This window comes from Crotalus tigris, unplaced genomic scaffold (genome assembly GCF_016545835.1).
Source record: "Crotalus tigris isolate CLP2741 ecotype Arizona unplaced genomic scaffold, ASM1654583v1 scf7180000017611.44802233496:7321179, whole genome shotgun sequence".
Lineage (NCBI taxonomy): Eukaryota > Metazoa > Chordata > Lepidosauria > Squamata > Viperidae > Crotalus > Crotalus tigris.
In genome coordinates, this window is record NW_024096511.1 from 7159637 (window position 1) to 7176010 (window position 16374).

Consider the following 16374-nt stretch of genomic DNA (forward strand, 5'->3'; position numbering starts at 1 on the left):
ATATTATTATACTTTTAAATCTGAAGGCAATATTTTAGGGAAAATCAAGCTATTGTCACATGTCTTTTCACAAAACTGTGTTTCCATAACCATTCTTAAAATTTTGATCAGAAGCATCAAATGTACCTAGGCTTCAGTTGAAGGAAGCCTCATGCTTTTTGTTTCTATATGCTTTTCTTTACCACCAGTCTTTTGATCCCCTTTTCTTCCCTCCCCCTTTTGCTGATGATGGATGGGCAGCAAGCTGTTCCTGAATCAGCACTCATGTCACTTACTTACTCCCTGTATCATCTCGGAATTTAAGGTGTGAAAATACAGAGCTTGGTAATGTGTATCTTCAGAGAGTCTCAGTTGTACAGCACTATGCCATCTAACTCAAGTGCTTTGCTATATTTAGAGCTTCTCATCACAGGCAGATCAACAGGCAGTTGCTGCACTCTAATCTACTTTGAAGAACACTTGGCATAAATCCAGTGCTGCTACTCCTTGCCTTCTTCCATCTCTTAAAAACACTTGACATCACAGGTGGAAGACATAAGATGTTGTAGGTCATTGAAGACCATTTTAGAGCAATGTGCCTGACCTTTTAAGGCTTGCATTAAACCCTTCTTATTTTTCTCATCACACCTTCCAATCTTTCTCTCCTTCAGAAATAAACCTCACTGACTTTCCAAAGTTATTTTTTTTTTTTTTACTTTAGAAAGAGATCTTTTTGATTTAGGGATTTTCTAGGACCTTGTTCCATTAATATGGGGTTATGGAAAGTAAAACATATTTTGAAGAAAGTAATATTCAAGGAAAATCTTGGAAATAGTTCTTCATTTCAGATAAGATTGTGTCTTCTGAACTGGAAACAGCAACTCTTGTTAAAGTCTGGATGAGGTCATAGTCATGGCAATGTGAATGTGCAGGCTCAGTTTATTCATTTCTATTGTGAAATATTGAATATATTTTGCATTTATCAGGGTATGGATAGGAAAGCTTTTTGTTGGGCAGATCTACGTATTTGGGATTGACAATTTGGGATCACAGGCAAAGTTGGCTTTTGCATATTTAGAATTACGAAATCTTAATGGGGAAATCTCTGACCCCCCATGTTCAGCTCCAGAATGACCTTTTAAGAAGCATAATTACTTAATTTATTTAAAGTATAAATCCATTCCTGGCTACTTGCAAGCTACCTTTCCTTTTCAGCCTAATTTGCAACTTTGTTGTAACTTGTGAAATGCAAACTCAAAGCTAATAATACATATTAGAACCGAGTGAGTAGAATGACATACAAATTATTGTCCAAATCAATTTATTTACTTTTGAAAGAGCATGCACTAATAGCACCACATATTTTCTATTCCATGTTCCCATTGAATAGTGTATATCCTTCTCCCTTAGTGCCATAATTTATGTTTGCCAGTTGCTTTTCAACTTTCATTATTCGGGTCCTTTCATATAATTTCTCAATTTGCTCATATGGGACTTAAAATGAATTTGTAGAATGAATTTAGGACCAGAATGATGCTAATAGGAATATTTACCTGATAATCAAAAAGGATTCTTACCTGTTTAGTTTAGTTTAGTTTAGGAAGAAACAAGTGCCTCCCATTAAACATCAAAGATTTTTTTTAACTATGCATAAACATTGTCACATTTTTTTTCTGTGATCATTTTTTCTTCTGACAGATGTCCTGGTTTCCAGATATATATGTGTATGTTGCATGAACTTAGTGCACATACTTGCACCTTGGGGTCTTTTAGCATGCATCCCGAAAGAAGAGTACACTTTTGGCTCACCTTTGCTCAGGAAATTCAGGGAGTTGAATTCCAAGGGGGCCTATAGAGCATGGAAGAAGGAAGGCTGCTAGTGTCTAATAATATTGCACACCTGTCAGAGATTAAAGTAAAGACCTAATTCTGTTTTTCTGGCATTTTCAGATTAGGTATTACTATCTAGACCTTTCTAGTAAATGTGTGTGAAACCAAATGCAACATCATTTCTGCTTCTTGGAAATTTTTACACTTGGGTAGACCCTTTGTGTACTAAGAATGTATCTGACCTATTGATATATTTGTGCTGGATTGAAATGATAAATCTGAGTTCCTTCATGGATGTGAAGTGTAAAGAAAAATGGTATAATATTTTTAATACAAAAGAAACTCATGGCTGAACAATTTAACAGATATTTCATTGCACTGTGGATATCACAATATTGGCATACAGGCAGAATCAATTTGTTTTCATACTTCTTTGTAAATATCTTCTCTCCCATAGCCTATGGATGGTCCTTATATTTATGAAACCAATATGCAGAAAGACTATAGGTTTATAGCCTTTAAGAAAATATCTGCTTTGTAACACTCTTAATCTCATTTTTGTTGGAGCTTTTGCAAACTTGCTGTCCTTTCTCATCTCTGGTAATTTATTATTTGCATTCCTTGGTTTAACTTTTTAAAAAATATTCTTTTGCTCATACAGTGGGAAAGCTTAACGTGACTGCTACAAAAAGTAAGTAGTGTATATTGCATTCTCTTGTTTGCTTTGGATAGATAACCATACTTATCCATCTGAAATGGTCATGTGTTCTTCTAATATCCAGAAGAACATCTTGTGTATTTAAATCAGCATGTGTGGGAAGAGTTAGGATGTGCCAAAAAACCATGATTAAGCTAACTTAATCCTATGTCCTTTAGAGGAAATGGACAGGATTCCAGATCACAAGGAGATTTCAAATGTTGGTTTCAAAGGTCCTTCTCTGAAGATAATCAGGCTGTATGAATGGATGCAAGGGGCAGGACAGAAGCTAGTTAGTGCTACTCTCTTCTGCTCTTCTAAGTTGATAAAATGTGTGAGGCATTTCTCTGTATATTGGCAATAAATAAAATATATTAATATTAGTGATACTGAAATTGAGTGCAGAGTTAAGGTAAAACTACATGTTTAAATATTTCTGGATTATTTTTATTTTCTTTCTTTCATGCCTTATGTTTCTTAGTCATATGTGGGAGAAGCTGCTCCTGATCATGCATGATCTTAAGTCCATAAGATATATTTTAGCGAATTAACTGAATATGGGTACATTAGCAAAACAGCTTCCTCTCTTACATCTTTCTCTTCCTTCCAGACACTTGGTATAACCCCATGTTGTGTTAACTGCCAACTGTAGCATTTCAGTTTGCAAATGGGAGCACACATGATTGAACACTCTTTTGTTTTTAAAATAAATCCTCTAAAGACAATTCATTTGAATGATTTGGGGCTAATCTATCCCCAATACATTTTGAAATTATTTCAACCTCTGTTTCTGTGTCTACTTACTTTTGCCTCCATCTGCATAACTCTGTCTCAGTTTACTGTCTCTGGGCTTTATCCATCTCTTTCTACATCTCTATTATCTCCATCTCCTTCACTATCTCTATAATTAGCCATCTCCGTCTCCACCTCTGCCTCATTTATATCATCAATATCTAGATCTATTATCCAATCTGTGTCTGCAGCCTGAAGGAATGCATCTGAGACACAAACTGATGAAACTGAAGTAAGGCTAATGGTCTGCTCTTTCAGGGGTTTAAACAGAGCTCCTTTGGACCTGAGGGAGGCCTTTCAGATGGAGCTCCTCAATGAAGAAGGCCTTAGTGGCAGCAGACCTAAGCTGAATGATCGTTGCATCATATCAAAGTATTCTCACTCCTAGATCCAGAAAAGATCTGTCTCCCTCCTCTTCAGAATACAGTCATGCATATACAAGACCCTTCCCTCAGAAGCCCCCCTGCATCACCCTTAGATCTATTTAACTAGGGTAGAAAGCTTTGGATGAACACCAAAGGGCAGCAAAGAGTTTTCAGTCTCTTTCAGCTGCCACCACTCCCCTTTCCCTTTTTTCCTTCAGGAACACAAGAAAAGGAAGAGGGCATCCAGGAGCAATCAACATGGAAGCTTCCAGAGACTCCAATGGCTCTGTTTTTTGTACCTTCTGCAGCAGCCACAGCAGTGTTAGTGCCTCTTCCGTCACTCACTCTGCCTTCCTTTAGGGCTATCAAGCAGCTGTTCGGTTGACAACTGGGTGTGGCAGCAAAGAATCAGAAAAAAGCTGACTGGGCTCCCATCTAATTACTGTCGAATATAGCAATCCAGATAGGATAGCCTTAATCACCTTGTCTGGTCTATTGAAGGTGTGGGCTAAAGCAACAACTGGAAACCTGATGGACTCCCCTTTGTTAAATGTATAGCATTACTCTTCATCTAATGATCTATTTTAAAATTTCATGGGCTGCTATTATATGGAGGAATGCATCCCAATCTGAGGCTGGACAAATGCATCAAATATATGTACATATGTCAAGGTTCCTCTGTCCGATCATATCTGACTCTAGGGTGTGGTCCTCATCTCCATTTCTTGTCCGAGGGAGCCAGCGTTGTCTGAACACATTTTCTTTCTTTTTTTTCTTTCTTTTTTATAATATATTTTATTAATTTTTCAACATGGTCACCTTAATATTTGGTAAACAGTGTGTTGTCCAGGTTTATATTTAAAAAACATTCACTAACAATTGGTTTTTATGATCTATAATCCACATAATAGCTTTACTTGATTTCCTCTTCTTCCCATAGTGTTCTCTTTTACCAACCTTAAGTTAACACAATTCTTATTGTTTTGGCAGATAACAATTGAATATAATTTTTTTCTAATATTTCCACAAATAATAATCACATCAATATAATATTTCTTTTCTATCTAGTCATTCTTGTTGCCTCATCATAGATTCCGTTTACGGTTCTTGTTTACATTTGTTTTTCCCACAATATTCAAGACATTCTTACTGGTTAAGATTTTCTCAAAGTTAATTACATTTAGATATTTGATTCTATTTTTTCTCATGTAAACCATCCCATAAATTTTATCTTAATTAAGGAATAAATAAGACTAAAAAAAGAGGAAAAAAGAACAAGAGTAAAGAGGGATATTATACTACTGAAAGTCCATGTTTTCCCTAAGCTAATACATATTTATTTCCAAAGATTTTCTATTCTTTTTTACCATAATTAAGAATATATTTAATATTTAAACATTCCATTTAATAATCTAGACATCTGGTCTTTTAACTCTTATTCAAAACATTTTTAATCATTGTAATTTTCTTAAAATCAATCACATTTAAATATCTAAAATATGTCCTTATATATAAGCCATTCTAACTCTTTTATATTACTCATATCAAGAAATAAGATAAGAAAAGAGAAGAAAGAGAGAGTACTATGTTATTTGAGGGACTCCTCTCTCTTAAAGTAAAATTCATATCCAAAATCTTTCTATTACTTTAACCATATTCAAACAGGTGTTTCTTTTTTAAATATTATTTCTGATAAGTCCCATCATCTATTTTCTTAATTTTCACTTTGGCCACCTTCTTTTGTTCAATATCTTTAATCAATATATTCTGCTGAATCAAAGAGTCTTTCCATATTCTTGTAGGTGTCACTGTAGATATAAAAAAATAAGTCAAGTACAATATCTTTGTAAGAGGTATTTGCTCTTTCATGTTTGTTGAAAATCTTTTTCTTTCTTTTTCTCTCTGTATCACTTATCATTTTTTGTCTTTCCATTTCTAGTGGTGTTCCCGACATCTCCGCAATCCATTTTGACCACTCTTTTTTCTTAACCTCAAATTTGTCTTGTGGTCTTAAAGTATGAGTTGCCTTTTCCAAAACCAATATTTCTTGTAATTTTTTTCCACTTGGGTTAAATCATACTTCTTTGTTGTGTTAAGTTCCATCTTTGAGTCTCTATCTTCGAATTTGTGTTCAGTTATCTGTTTTATCTGCTCCTTCTCTGTTGTTATTTCCTGGGATTTTTTTGTTGTAAAGTTAAATTGGAGATGAATTGGTTTATGTTTTCAAAGTTATTTTGGATTTCTTTGTGGTTTGAAGTCATTGTTGTTTGAATTAGTTGCAGCATCTCATATGTCTCCTCTTGAAAGGTATTTATTTTTTCTTGATAAGTTCTTTCTGCAATTTTTTTATTTTCCATAATGGTCAAGAATCGAGGTTTTCTTTTCTCTGCAAATAGCTTTAGAGTCACAGTTTAGTAGATATTTATAATCCCAAAAGGTTCAAAAAGGTTTCCTGAAGTTTATAATCCTCTTTGTCTGCAACCCAAATTGTTTTCTTTTTTTTGTCACTGCTGTGACAAAAACAGATTAGTTTTTTCCAGATTTTGCCAAGTCCTGTATAAAAGCCATAGCTCTCATAGTCTTTATCCCCCACTAGATGTCAGCACCAGTTTATTTTTCAAATGATCAAAATAGAAAATTGCCTTTAAAATGAGAATCTTAACCATTCAACAATTCTAAACTTATCCAAATTTAGGTTTTATATCCATTTCATTTCATTTCTGTATGTTTTGGTCCTCCATAAAAGGTTTAATTTGCCACTTCCATTAGTAAAAGGGTGGGGCAAAACTCCCCCTCCTTCACGTTTGGAGGTTTTTTGCTTCTTGGAAAAAAATTTTTCCAGGAAAGTTAATAAATAGGGTAGAGAAAATTGATGATCTTACCCCGATTCAAACATGCTGTTTACAATCAGCTTAAAATAGTGCTTTTTGACTTTGGTTGCTTGTAGCTTGGGCTAGACTCTGAAGTTAGGCTAGCCTTTCTCCTGTTGGTTTCTGGAAGGCTTCTCCTGGACTGATTGGGATGATCGCCATCTCTCTGTGGTCCACGGGACTTCCTTCCTTCTTTGCCACCTCTTCAGGGTGGTTTCTGGCCCATTCAGGGTCCCCTAACAGGAAAAATTTCAGCCAAAGGGCACGGAGCCCCGAAATCCCTTGGCTGTTGTGCTAGTGCACAAGACTGGAAGTCCATCTGAAGACATTTTCTATGGCATGTGGCCAGCATGGCATGTGGCCAGCATAATGTTGCTACCTTCCTACAAAAGTGGTACCTATTAATATACTCACATTGGATGTTTTCAAACTACTAGGTGGGCAGGAGCTGAGGCAAGAACAGAAGCTCACCCAATTGCGCGGTGCTCAGTTCACAAACCTGGGCTGTCAGCTTTCTAGCTGACAAGCTCAGCATCTTTAACCACATTTACTTTCAGAAAAGAATCAAAGACCACATCTAAAATTTGAATCTGAGGTTTTGAGAGGTTGCATCCCTATCCAGCATAGAACTGTAGATTGCCAGGATCATCTATTCCTTACGTGGATGAAGTTTAAAGGCATTTGCCCTCACCAACTTCATTATAATATCAGATATCTATATCAGAAGGTTGGATCTATTTGGATGAAAAAGAGAGACATAGACAGGATTATCACCAAAATGTAGAAGTATCAAAGCTTTAAAACCTAGATAGTTTCCTAGTGTAGTTGATTATAGACATTAAATAGAGTGAGCACTAGAGAGATTGAGGGATCACCTTCCGAGACCACTTTTCCAACATCAAGACTGACCATTAAAAAAATGCATCTAAATTCTATCCAGCCAATGCTCTCTGATCATCATATATAATGGCTGATCACAATGAAATCCAAGGGTGCTGAAATTTTGCTTTCAACCTTAAAGAACAAAATAAACATAGTATTTGTGCCCAATTATGATCACAGATGATCAAAGTTTTCTGTCCCTAATAAGGTAAACACTAAGCCCAAGTGTATCAAAATTATCCTGGGACATCCAGAAATTCAATTATCCCTCCATTCAAATACCTATCAACTGCATTGCATAGTATGGCATTAGTCTACTTAAAAAAAAATACCCTTCTGAAGTTGTTTTTCCTAGCATTCCCCACTTCTGTATGAAATCCTTTTCCTCCATTAAAATGAATAAGCTGTTGGCTAGGCAACATTTTGTGCTGTTTATTTTATTTTTAGATTCAGAGGTATTTTATTTCTCCAAGTGCAGAAGTAGAAAGGGTTCTGTCATTTTGACTACTAATTCTTGAATAAAAATGCACTCTGAAATAATTTCCTTTTAAATTTATTCTGTAGAAGTGGAAAAAGGAAAAAAGGTGGTTCGAGAAAAGAAAGCTACTCCACAAGTTATAAGAAAAGGTAGGGTATTTATTATTTTAAAATAAAGCCATTAATTTGCTTCATCTTTAAAGGGCTCTGCTCTGCCTATTGTATTTAAACAAAATGAAACCAATTAATTACCTTTTGATTTATATCTTAGAAGAAGAGAGGAAAAAAGTAACTGCTGAGAAGAAAGGTATTCCTGAAATTAAAAAAAAAGGTAAGTTATTTGCATAACTATTGCATTACTAGATTGCTGCTGAATTAAATATATTATATAGGTAGAGGTTATTTCTGGAGTATCACAAATTTGAATCAAATAATCAAGTAGTCATAGAATCATCACTTTAATCAGATGGAGATTAGAATGTATGTGGATATATGTGATGCTCGTAAAAGGAAGAGTGAAGCTTCAATTGCACAATTAGAACTGCCATTTTGACCTTTTTTGACCGAATTCTATGGACATCTCTATATCATATGGAAGGAGAGGATCAAGCTGAGCCCGAGGGTGGGATCAAACGCACCATCACTCTGTGATCCTATGCCCCTGAAAGACCTAAGTCCAGCCCTCCCCTGAAGTCTATTAACTTTTCACTGGTGTGAATTTACCTTGACCATGAGTTGATAGTTCAGTCCTAGGCAGCAGCAGATATTTGTCTCTTAGGGTGCAAACAAAAAATATCTGCTGTGAACTCCATGTAGGTATCAGGAAGAGCATCTGGCCAGTAAACACTCAGTTCTATCCAGTCGCTCCAACTTTACCCTGAATTAAGGGATATGGGGTCATAAAAAGGGAGTTTTTATATACATAGGGAAATACAAGTGCATTTGAATCTTAATTATTTTGCTTTATATTTTGTGGAACATTTCCTAAACTATTCTGTAGGGGGTAACAATTTAAATGAAAGAATACATGCATTCTTCATGAAGTGTAAACTAAATGCCTGCTGAGACAGAACTCTAAATTAGGACTGTTTTTTGTTGAATGAACAGAATGAGTTGAGCCTCTTTTTCAGTTTATTCAGTGGTATTCAGCTACTTCTGTCCGTATGATCCAAAGCCATGTTTTTCATATTTTAGAAGTGGGAGAAGAAAAAAAGAGAATTCATGAGAAGAAAGATGTTTCTGATACTCAGGCAAAAGGTATGCTTTTGGAAGGTGATTTTTTTTAATCATTTATCATTTTTTATCATGATAGTTTAAATATAAGGGATTCTTGTATGCATGGATATCTCATTACACATTGCATTCCCCATTAGAAGTGCTATAATCTGTACAGATTACTGAATCTCACTGACATCAGTGAGCATCTCCCAGGTACATAACATTTTTTACTTTTGTCATTGACCAACAAAATTTACTATCAAAATTAGAATTAAAGCCATCTCACTGTCCTAATATAAGAATAAATAAAATATAAGGAAATAGCACAGATATAAATTTATCCTTGGTACATGATATTGATGCCATTAAGATAATAAATGCATAACCTATGAATGCAGTGCTGCATAAATCTATGTATTTGGTATACTATTACACATACAGAGAGACCAAAGTAAATAATAATAATATAGACGTAGAAAGATATATGGAATAGTGGCAAATATCGATAGCTCAGGTGTAGTATGGGGGTGAAGTTTCGTTCTCTGGCTTGTGGGTTGGTTTCCGAACATTTTGTTACCAGGCCAGGCTACCATCTTCAACTCCAAATATGTTCAAGTTTGTACTGAATTCAATATTCAATCATTTAAAATAAGAACATATAATTTTCACATGCTTGGCTGAAGTACATGATTTACTTTTCCAGCATAAGAAACATCTTTTTTCAAAATTAATTTTTAGGGAAAAAAGAAGAAAAAAGGAAAAGTCCTGAGAGGACAGTACTCTCTGTAGTTAAAAAAGCAGGTAAGAAATATATTCTGTTACTCCCTTCAGTGATTATTATCTGAGTATATTTTTCAGATTTTTAAGTTTACTGGGCAACTATGCAAATGCTGATTTTTAAAAATGTTCTGAATTTGGTGGATTTTTTATATATATAAAAAATGATTTTCACTCCAGAGTTACATTGTCCCTAAAGTTGAACTTTTAGCTTTGTACTTATTTGTTTTTATAGCATTCACTATTATAAAATGATTACATCCTTATATCTCTGGCATACAATTATTTCAATATTTTCTTATTACAATATAATAAGGCATTTTGCTGGCAAATTTTCATAGTAAAAACTAATGAGAATTAGTCAGGGCTCTTACATGCATGAACCGTTCTTCAAAGAAATTAATATTTGTAAAATATAAGTATTTATAAACAATTGTGGCCATAATAATAAAATATGTTGTTATTCCTTGGCAGCACAAGGAAACAACAGCCAACAACTTAATAGCCAGCCATCAACACCCCAATCAACAAATAAAAAGCCACACAAAACCAGGCACCACATAAATACCACACATAGAAGAGCCCAAAGCACACATTCTGGTAGAGAGAAGTTCCTTAGGGATGGGCTCCCCCATGAATCTGAAAGCTCAGAAGATTAAACCTCTGCTCTTGGTGACCAACCCAGATTGGATCTTGCAAGGTCCAATTATTCTGGGATGTACAGGCCTAATTATTGGTTGATGTTAATTGCCACAAGAATATTTCACCTGTATTGTAGGCCCTGCCCTGGCTTCCTGTTAGTTTCTGGATACAATTCAAAATGCTGTCCATACCTAAAAAGTCCTATGTATATGGCTTGGGACCAAGGTACTTGCAGAATTGCTTTTCTCAACCAGAATCCATCAGATACTCTTGAACAAACTGGTGATGACCCTCCATTTCTGGGAAACTTGTGGAGCAAAGAATTGTAGGTGATGATTTTAATGGCAGCTCTACACTATGGAACAATCTTCCATTATAGTTTTAATTAGCATAAAGTTTTTGAAACTGAGTTATCCTGAAGGACCTATGGATAATAATAGGATGCTGAAAGTGGTTTGACTTTATAATTCTATGGTTTTATTTATTCAGGTTTAGTTTCACCATGGCATTTTAAGCTTGATGGTGGTCTGGTTTGTGTTGCTTTTAACCTCTGTAAATCACTGAGGGCCTGTGTGATTGTGGCAACAATAAAATGTGATAAAGAAACTTATAAATATTTAATACACCTGTGTAGTCCCACATCTCCAGAGGTTTTTCCAGTCAATGTAAGTTGAGGAGACAAATTGTTATGCATCCCTCTGTAAAGAATTGGTCAGTTTATATGAAATTATTCAGACTGCATTTGGCATTTTTGTCTATCTATCACGTACTTCCCAAGGACTGAGATGATGATGATATTATTATTATTATTATTATTATTATTACTATTATTATTACTATTATTATTATACATACAATAATGTGAAATCATAGCTGCCAGTTCTTTAATTGTTGTTAGCCTTCATACTTATCTTTCCACGATTGTTAGTTTAGATCACTCTGAAAATACAGAACTTTAATTATGATAAAATAGTTCAGCTATTTTTTTGCTGCTGAGTTTATGGGTGTAATTTATAAACAAATAAGCTAGCATATTAATATGTAAGCAATAATGATGCATAGCTTTAGATATGCATATCTGGATTTAATTTTCATTATGGAAAAAGGGAAACTGTCAAGGTAATATTTAACAGCTAACCAGCTTATGTAATGTAAGATGTAATGATGGCAATGATTCAGCAAGGTCTGCTGAAGCCTTTTGTTCCCATCCAGGCCCCCAGGGTCTCCAGGCCCCCCAAAGGAACATCAACACCATCATTTAGCTTAAAAGGGACAAAGGTATATAGCTGGATATTTTCAGCATATTGATGATGCCTTACCCCATGATGATGAATAATCTCACCCTGTGGGTTCATGTAGATGTTAAACAGAAATGGGGAGAGCACTATGTAGCAGGTGGGCTGGTACAGTAGCAACAGCCCCAACTGATCCTTAGAGCCCAAATTAATGATCAGGGTCTCACAACTTAATGAACAAAGTCTTAATGCTGCCATCCACATATAAGCCCGTGGACAAAAGAATGAACCAGATTGAAGTTTCTCACAAGGATGGAATTTGCTCTGTATTTATTAAAATTATGCTAATAATTCTAAATTTGTATCTATACATCATAGCTTGCTACATGCAGTGCTGCAATTCTATTGTTCTCATTTTGCACATCTGTTTTCTTTTTTCCAGTAAGAATAATTGGTTATGCCAAGTAGCAGTAGATTCTGACTTTCAGAATTCTTGTGGGAGAATGAGTTAGTTCAATGTATTTCACAGTAAAATGCAAAAGGGGGGGAGGGGGTTGTTAGATTTTTTTTTCCCCGTTTCTCTACTCTTGTCTTTACATGTGTATTATTGTTGCATCTTTCAAGATTTAAAGGGATGGGTTTTGTATATGTCTGGCTACATCAAACATCTAAACAATATATTTTATATTCCTTATGGGTAAAAACAGGTGGGTTGTAAGATAGAAAATATTTGATGTTTGTTTACTTGTTCAGTACAGCATTTACCACTTTTTCTCCAGAAATCAAAGTGCCACACAGCAAGGTTTCAATTCCATTCTGATTTTGATGGGAGCAAAGGTAAAATGAATAGAGCCCCCTCCCAATAAAAACACTCCCAAACTAAGGATATTAATTGCATACATCTTTTCACTACACACCTAAGTGTATTGCACCTAGGTGTGCAGTACATACCTGTACATAACTCCCAGATGCATAGTAACAGATGACTTGAACATTCCTTCCTTCTCTTTTGTGTTATGTGGAAATCATGAGACTTTTGTTGCTGCAGGAAATAAATCAACTTCAGGTAGGACAGGGCAAAAATTGCCCAATTAAGCACTGAAATTGTAGAGGACAGCAAAAGTTATATAAGCAATGCAATGAAACTAAGGATTACAACTACATCAGAAGAAAAAAGAAAAAATTGAAAAGTAAGGAAATTCCAGGAATAATGGAAAATATTATGCAAAGATGGGCATAATAAAAGGCAAAAAAGTAAAGGTCTACTGGAGAACCCAATATATGGAAAATAGGGCATGAATAGACCTGAGAACTGTACAGAAATGATCCCATTCCAGAATTAATGATATGCATGAAGTTTTGATCACTGGACTACAGCCAAAGAGACTGGGAAGTGAGGTTAATGGGCCCTGGAAAACATTGCTTCATCAAAGCTGCAGGAATTGATGAAATACCAGCAGAACTATTTAAAATCTTAGATGATGATGATGCCATTAAAGTGCTTCATGTGGTTTGGAAGTAGCTGCTGAAAACATAGCAGTGGCCTAAAAGAAAAGATCAATACCCAAAAGGGCAGCACTAAGAAATGTTCAGACTAGTGAGTAGTTGTGTTTAATTCACATGCCAGTAAGATAATCCTCAAGATGCTGCAAACCAGAATTCAACAGTGCATGGAATAAAAACTGGCAGAAGTACAAGCCGCATTCAGAAGAGCCAGGGTCACCCAAGATGACATTGGTAATTTCTGATGGATAATGGAAGAGGGAGAGGAATTCTAAACAGGCATACTATGCTAGCATTGCTAATTATTCAAAGGCTTTTGTGACTGTGTAGCTCTCTCACACACCAATTATGGACAACCCTTAAAAACATGGATATAAACTACTTCATCTGCCTCTTGAATAATTTATATGATCACCAGAAAGCAACATTTATAATGGAGGACATAAATAGATCAGAATCAAGAAAGAAACATACCAAAACTATACACCATCTCTTTATTATATCCAGAATTTATCACAAGAAATACTGTCCTAAAAGAAGCAGAAATTGGAATCATATTTGCTGGAAGGGTCATCAGAAAGTTCAGATATGCTAATGATACCACTTTAATTCCTGGAAACAAAGGGAGATAAGTAAGGAGGAGATAGGGAATATCTTGTTCAAAGATACTGCACAACCTGGCTTGCCATTCACGAAGTAAAAAAGAACAAACCAAGATTATGTCAATAAGAAAAGCCAGTCAAATGTAAAGTAAATGGAGATGAAACTGAAGTGGTAACTTATTTTCAGAAAGTCATGGGAATGATCATCATAGCTATGAATGAAAAGAAATTCCAGTAAAAAGACTATGATAAATCTAGACAAAATATTAAAGTAAAGAGAAATCACACTTATAACAAATATACTGATTGCCAAGGTCATTGTTCTTCCAGTTGAAACATATGGTTGTAAAAGCTGAACCATCAGAAAAACCTGAATGAAGTAAAATGACGCTTTTGAGTTGTGGTGCTGGAGAACATAGTTGAGAATATCTTGGACCATAAGAAGAACAAATAATTTGGTAGCAAGATATAATAAAAATGGGTAGCAAGATATAGAAAATCAAACTGTACCTTAGAATACTAAGCTGTGGCTGGTCGTGGCCTCCCAGGTGCATTGGGTTGTCAAGGAAACCAAAAGCTTCCAAGTCTGTGACAACTTTGTATGCACTGCTGGGCCCTGTCAAGACTTCCCGGGTGCATTGGGATAGAGAACAAACTGAAAGTCTCTAGGGTGGTAGCAGCTCAGGCTTGTAGTCATCTTTGGCCTCCTTGGTGAGGGGGGAACGAACAGGCCTGAGCCTACTGGGTCTGGTGGTTTCTGCATCATGAAGACATAAGCTCCATTTTTGCACCCCCATACAAGGGTATCATCTCCCGTCCATCCTGTTTAACCAATTATCAGAGTTATCAGAGTCCTGATCAACACCACCCTGTATAGTCAGCAACAAGTAGCACAGTAAAATCCACGGGGACACCTTTATCTTTTTTTTAACTTTTTTTTATTAAGTTAGGGCAACTATATCCAGGCATCAAGAATCTTGGATGAACGCTAGAAATCTCTTAACTTTTGGATGCCACCTATTGGTTGATTAGAATTTTGCATTCTAGTTATGATAGCCTACCATAAATGTTGCATTATCCCTAAGAAGTACTATATACTAAGACAATGGTGGTGAACCTATGGCATGCATGCCAGAGGCGGCACTCAGAGCCCTCCCTGTGGGCACGTGTGCCATTGCCCCAGCCCCACCTCCTGCTGCGGCCCCCTCCTCACCAGCAGCCCCCCTAGAGGAGAGTCACCCCTGGGCGCGGCCAGCGAGGAGTAGCACAGCCAAGGACATGGCAGCCAGGCATCAGGGACAAGAATCCACCCTCGTGACCCATCACATGCAGATGATGCTACGGGGCGTGGGTGGAGGGCATGGCCGCCATGGTGCTGCAGGGCTGCCTGGGCAATCTGCTACAGCAGATCTTGGAGGCAGTGGATGGCTCTGCAGGGGGGTGGGGTGGGGCGGAAAAGGGGGTGGGGTTGTTTTGGGGCCCTCGGTCCCTAAAAGGTTCGCCATCACTGTACTAAGACATGACAAACTGATACAGTGATTGGCTTGGGAGTTTTTCAATTCTACTCTCTCAATAAAGAAAAAAAATCAACCAATCATCTATTTTCTACAATAATGTCTCAGTCAGAGAAAATAAGGCATTCAGAGAGAGCAGTTTGTACACTCACCTGTGTACAAACTGAAAGAAAAAATTAATATGTCTAAATCTCTTCCCCCTCCCTATCCTTTGATTCATCCCAGAACAATTCCAGTTGACTAAAAAAGTTTCCCTACAATGTTTTTTTAGGAAAATACTTGGTAGAGGGAATTTCTCTCCCAGTAATTGAAACACCACCTATGGAAAAGTATGTTGGGGAGTTATAAAATTGACATTCAAACCTGCATTCATCAAACTGCTTACTTCATAATGGCTTCTCAGAATGGGATTACAGCATTAGGGAGTAATTCAAAAGTCACTTATCAGTCTCTTGATTCCAGCAGGAGTACATACATATGTATGAGCAGTGAATCATCCCCTCAGGTTGCCTTTCTAAATGCACATTTGCAGAAATAAATAGTAATGCCAATGTTTTCCTTGGAACTTGATATCACCAGTATGCTGGGAATAATAAAAGTGTGCCATACCAAGAAAATGCAAAGCCCAATAAATAATAAGGGTTTTTAACAAAAGTGAGACAGATAATGCATATTGTTGAAACTGGTATCAATAACTATCATAGTATCTAATGTGGAAAGCAGCTGTGTTAAATTCAAGTTAACATCCATTTAACTGTTTTGGTGGAAGGAATTAACTCATGGCTTTTCTCGGTACTTAAAAAAAGCCCAAGTCTTAAATGAGGATATTAGCTCCAGCAAAACAAACATTTAACTTGATAGCATGGGTTTGCCAAACTAAAACCTGACGGGACTGTGTGAATGGGGATGGGGATTTCAGATCAGTCACCGTACAGTTGCTTAATATTCAAAAGGTTTATTTTTTTACATTTGATGTGAAAAATCTTATTTG

At 36.1% G+C, this 16374-nt stretch overlaps 1 protein-coding gene across 50 annotated transcripts in view; it reads left to right on the top strand.

Moving 5' to 3' along the window:
• Positions 1–16374, top strand: part of LOC120300028 (neurofilament heavy polypeptide-like) — a 169898-nt gene that overhangs the window by 32027 nt on the left and 121497 nt on the right. For all 50 annotated transcript variants that reach the window (XM_039325515.1, XM_039325532.1, XM_039325565.1 and 47 more), the window contains 5 exons: positions 2471–2500; positions 7980–8042; positions 8164–8223; positions 9087–9149; positions 9849–9911. In XM_039325515.1, coding sequence (XP_039181449.1) covers positions 2471–2500; positions 7980–8042; positions 8164–8223; positions 9087–9149; positions 9849–9911 — 279 coding nt within the window. The remainder of the gene's footprint in view (positions 1–2470; positions 2501–7979; positions 8043–8163; positions 8224–9086; positions 9150–9848; positions 9912–16374) is intronic.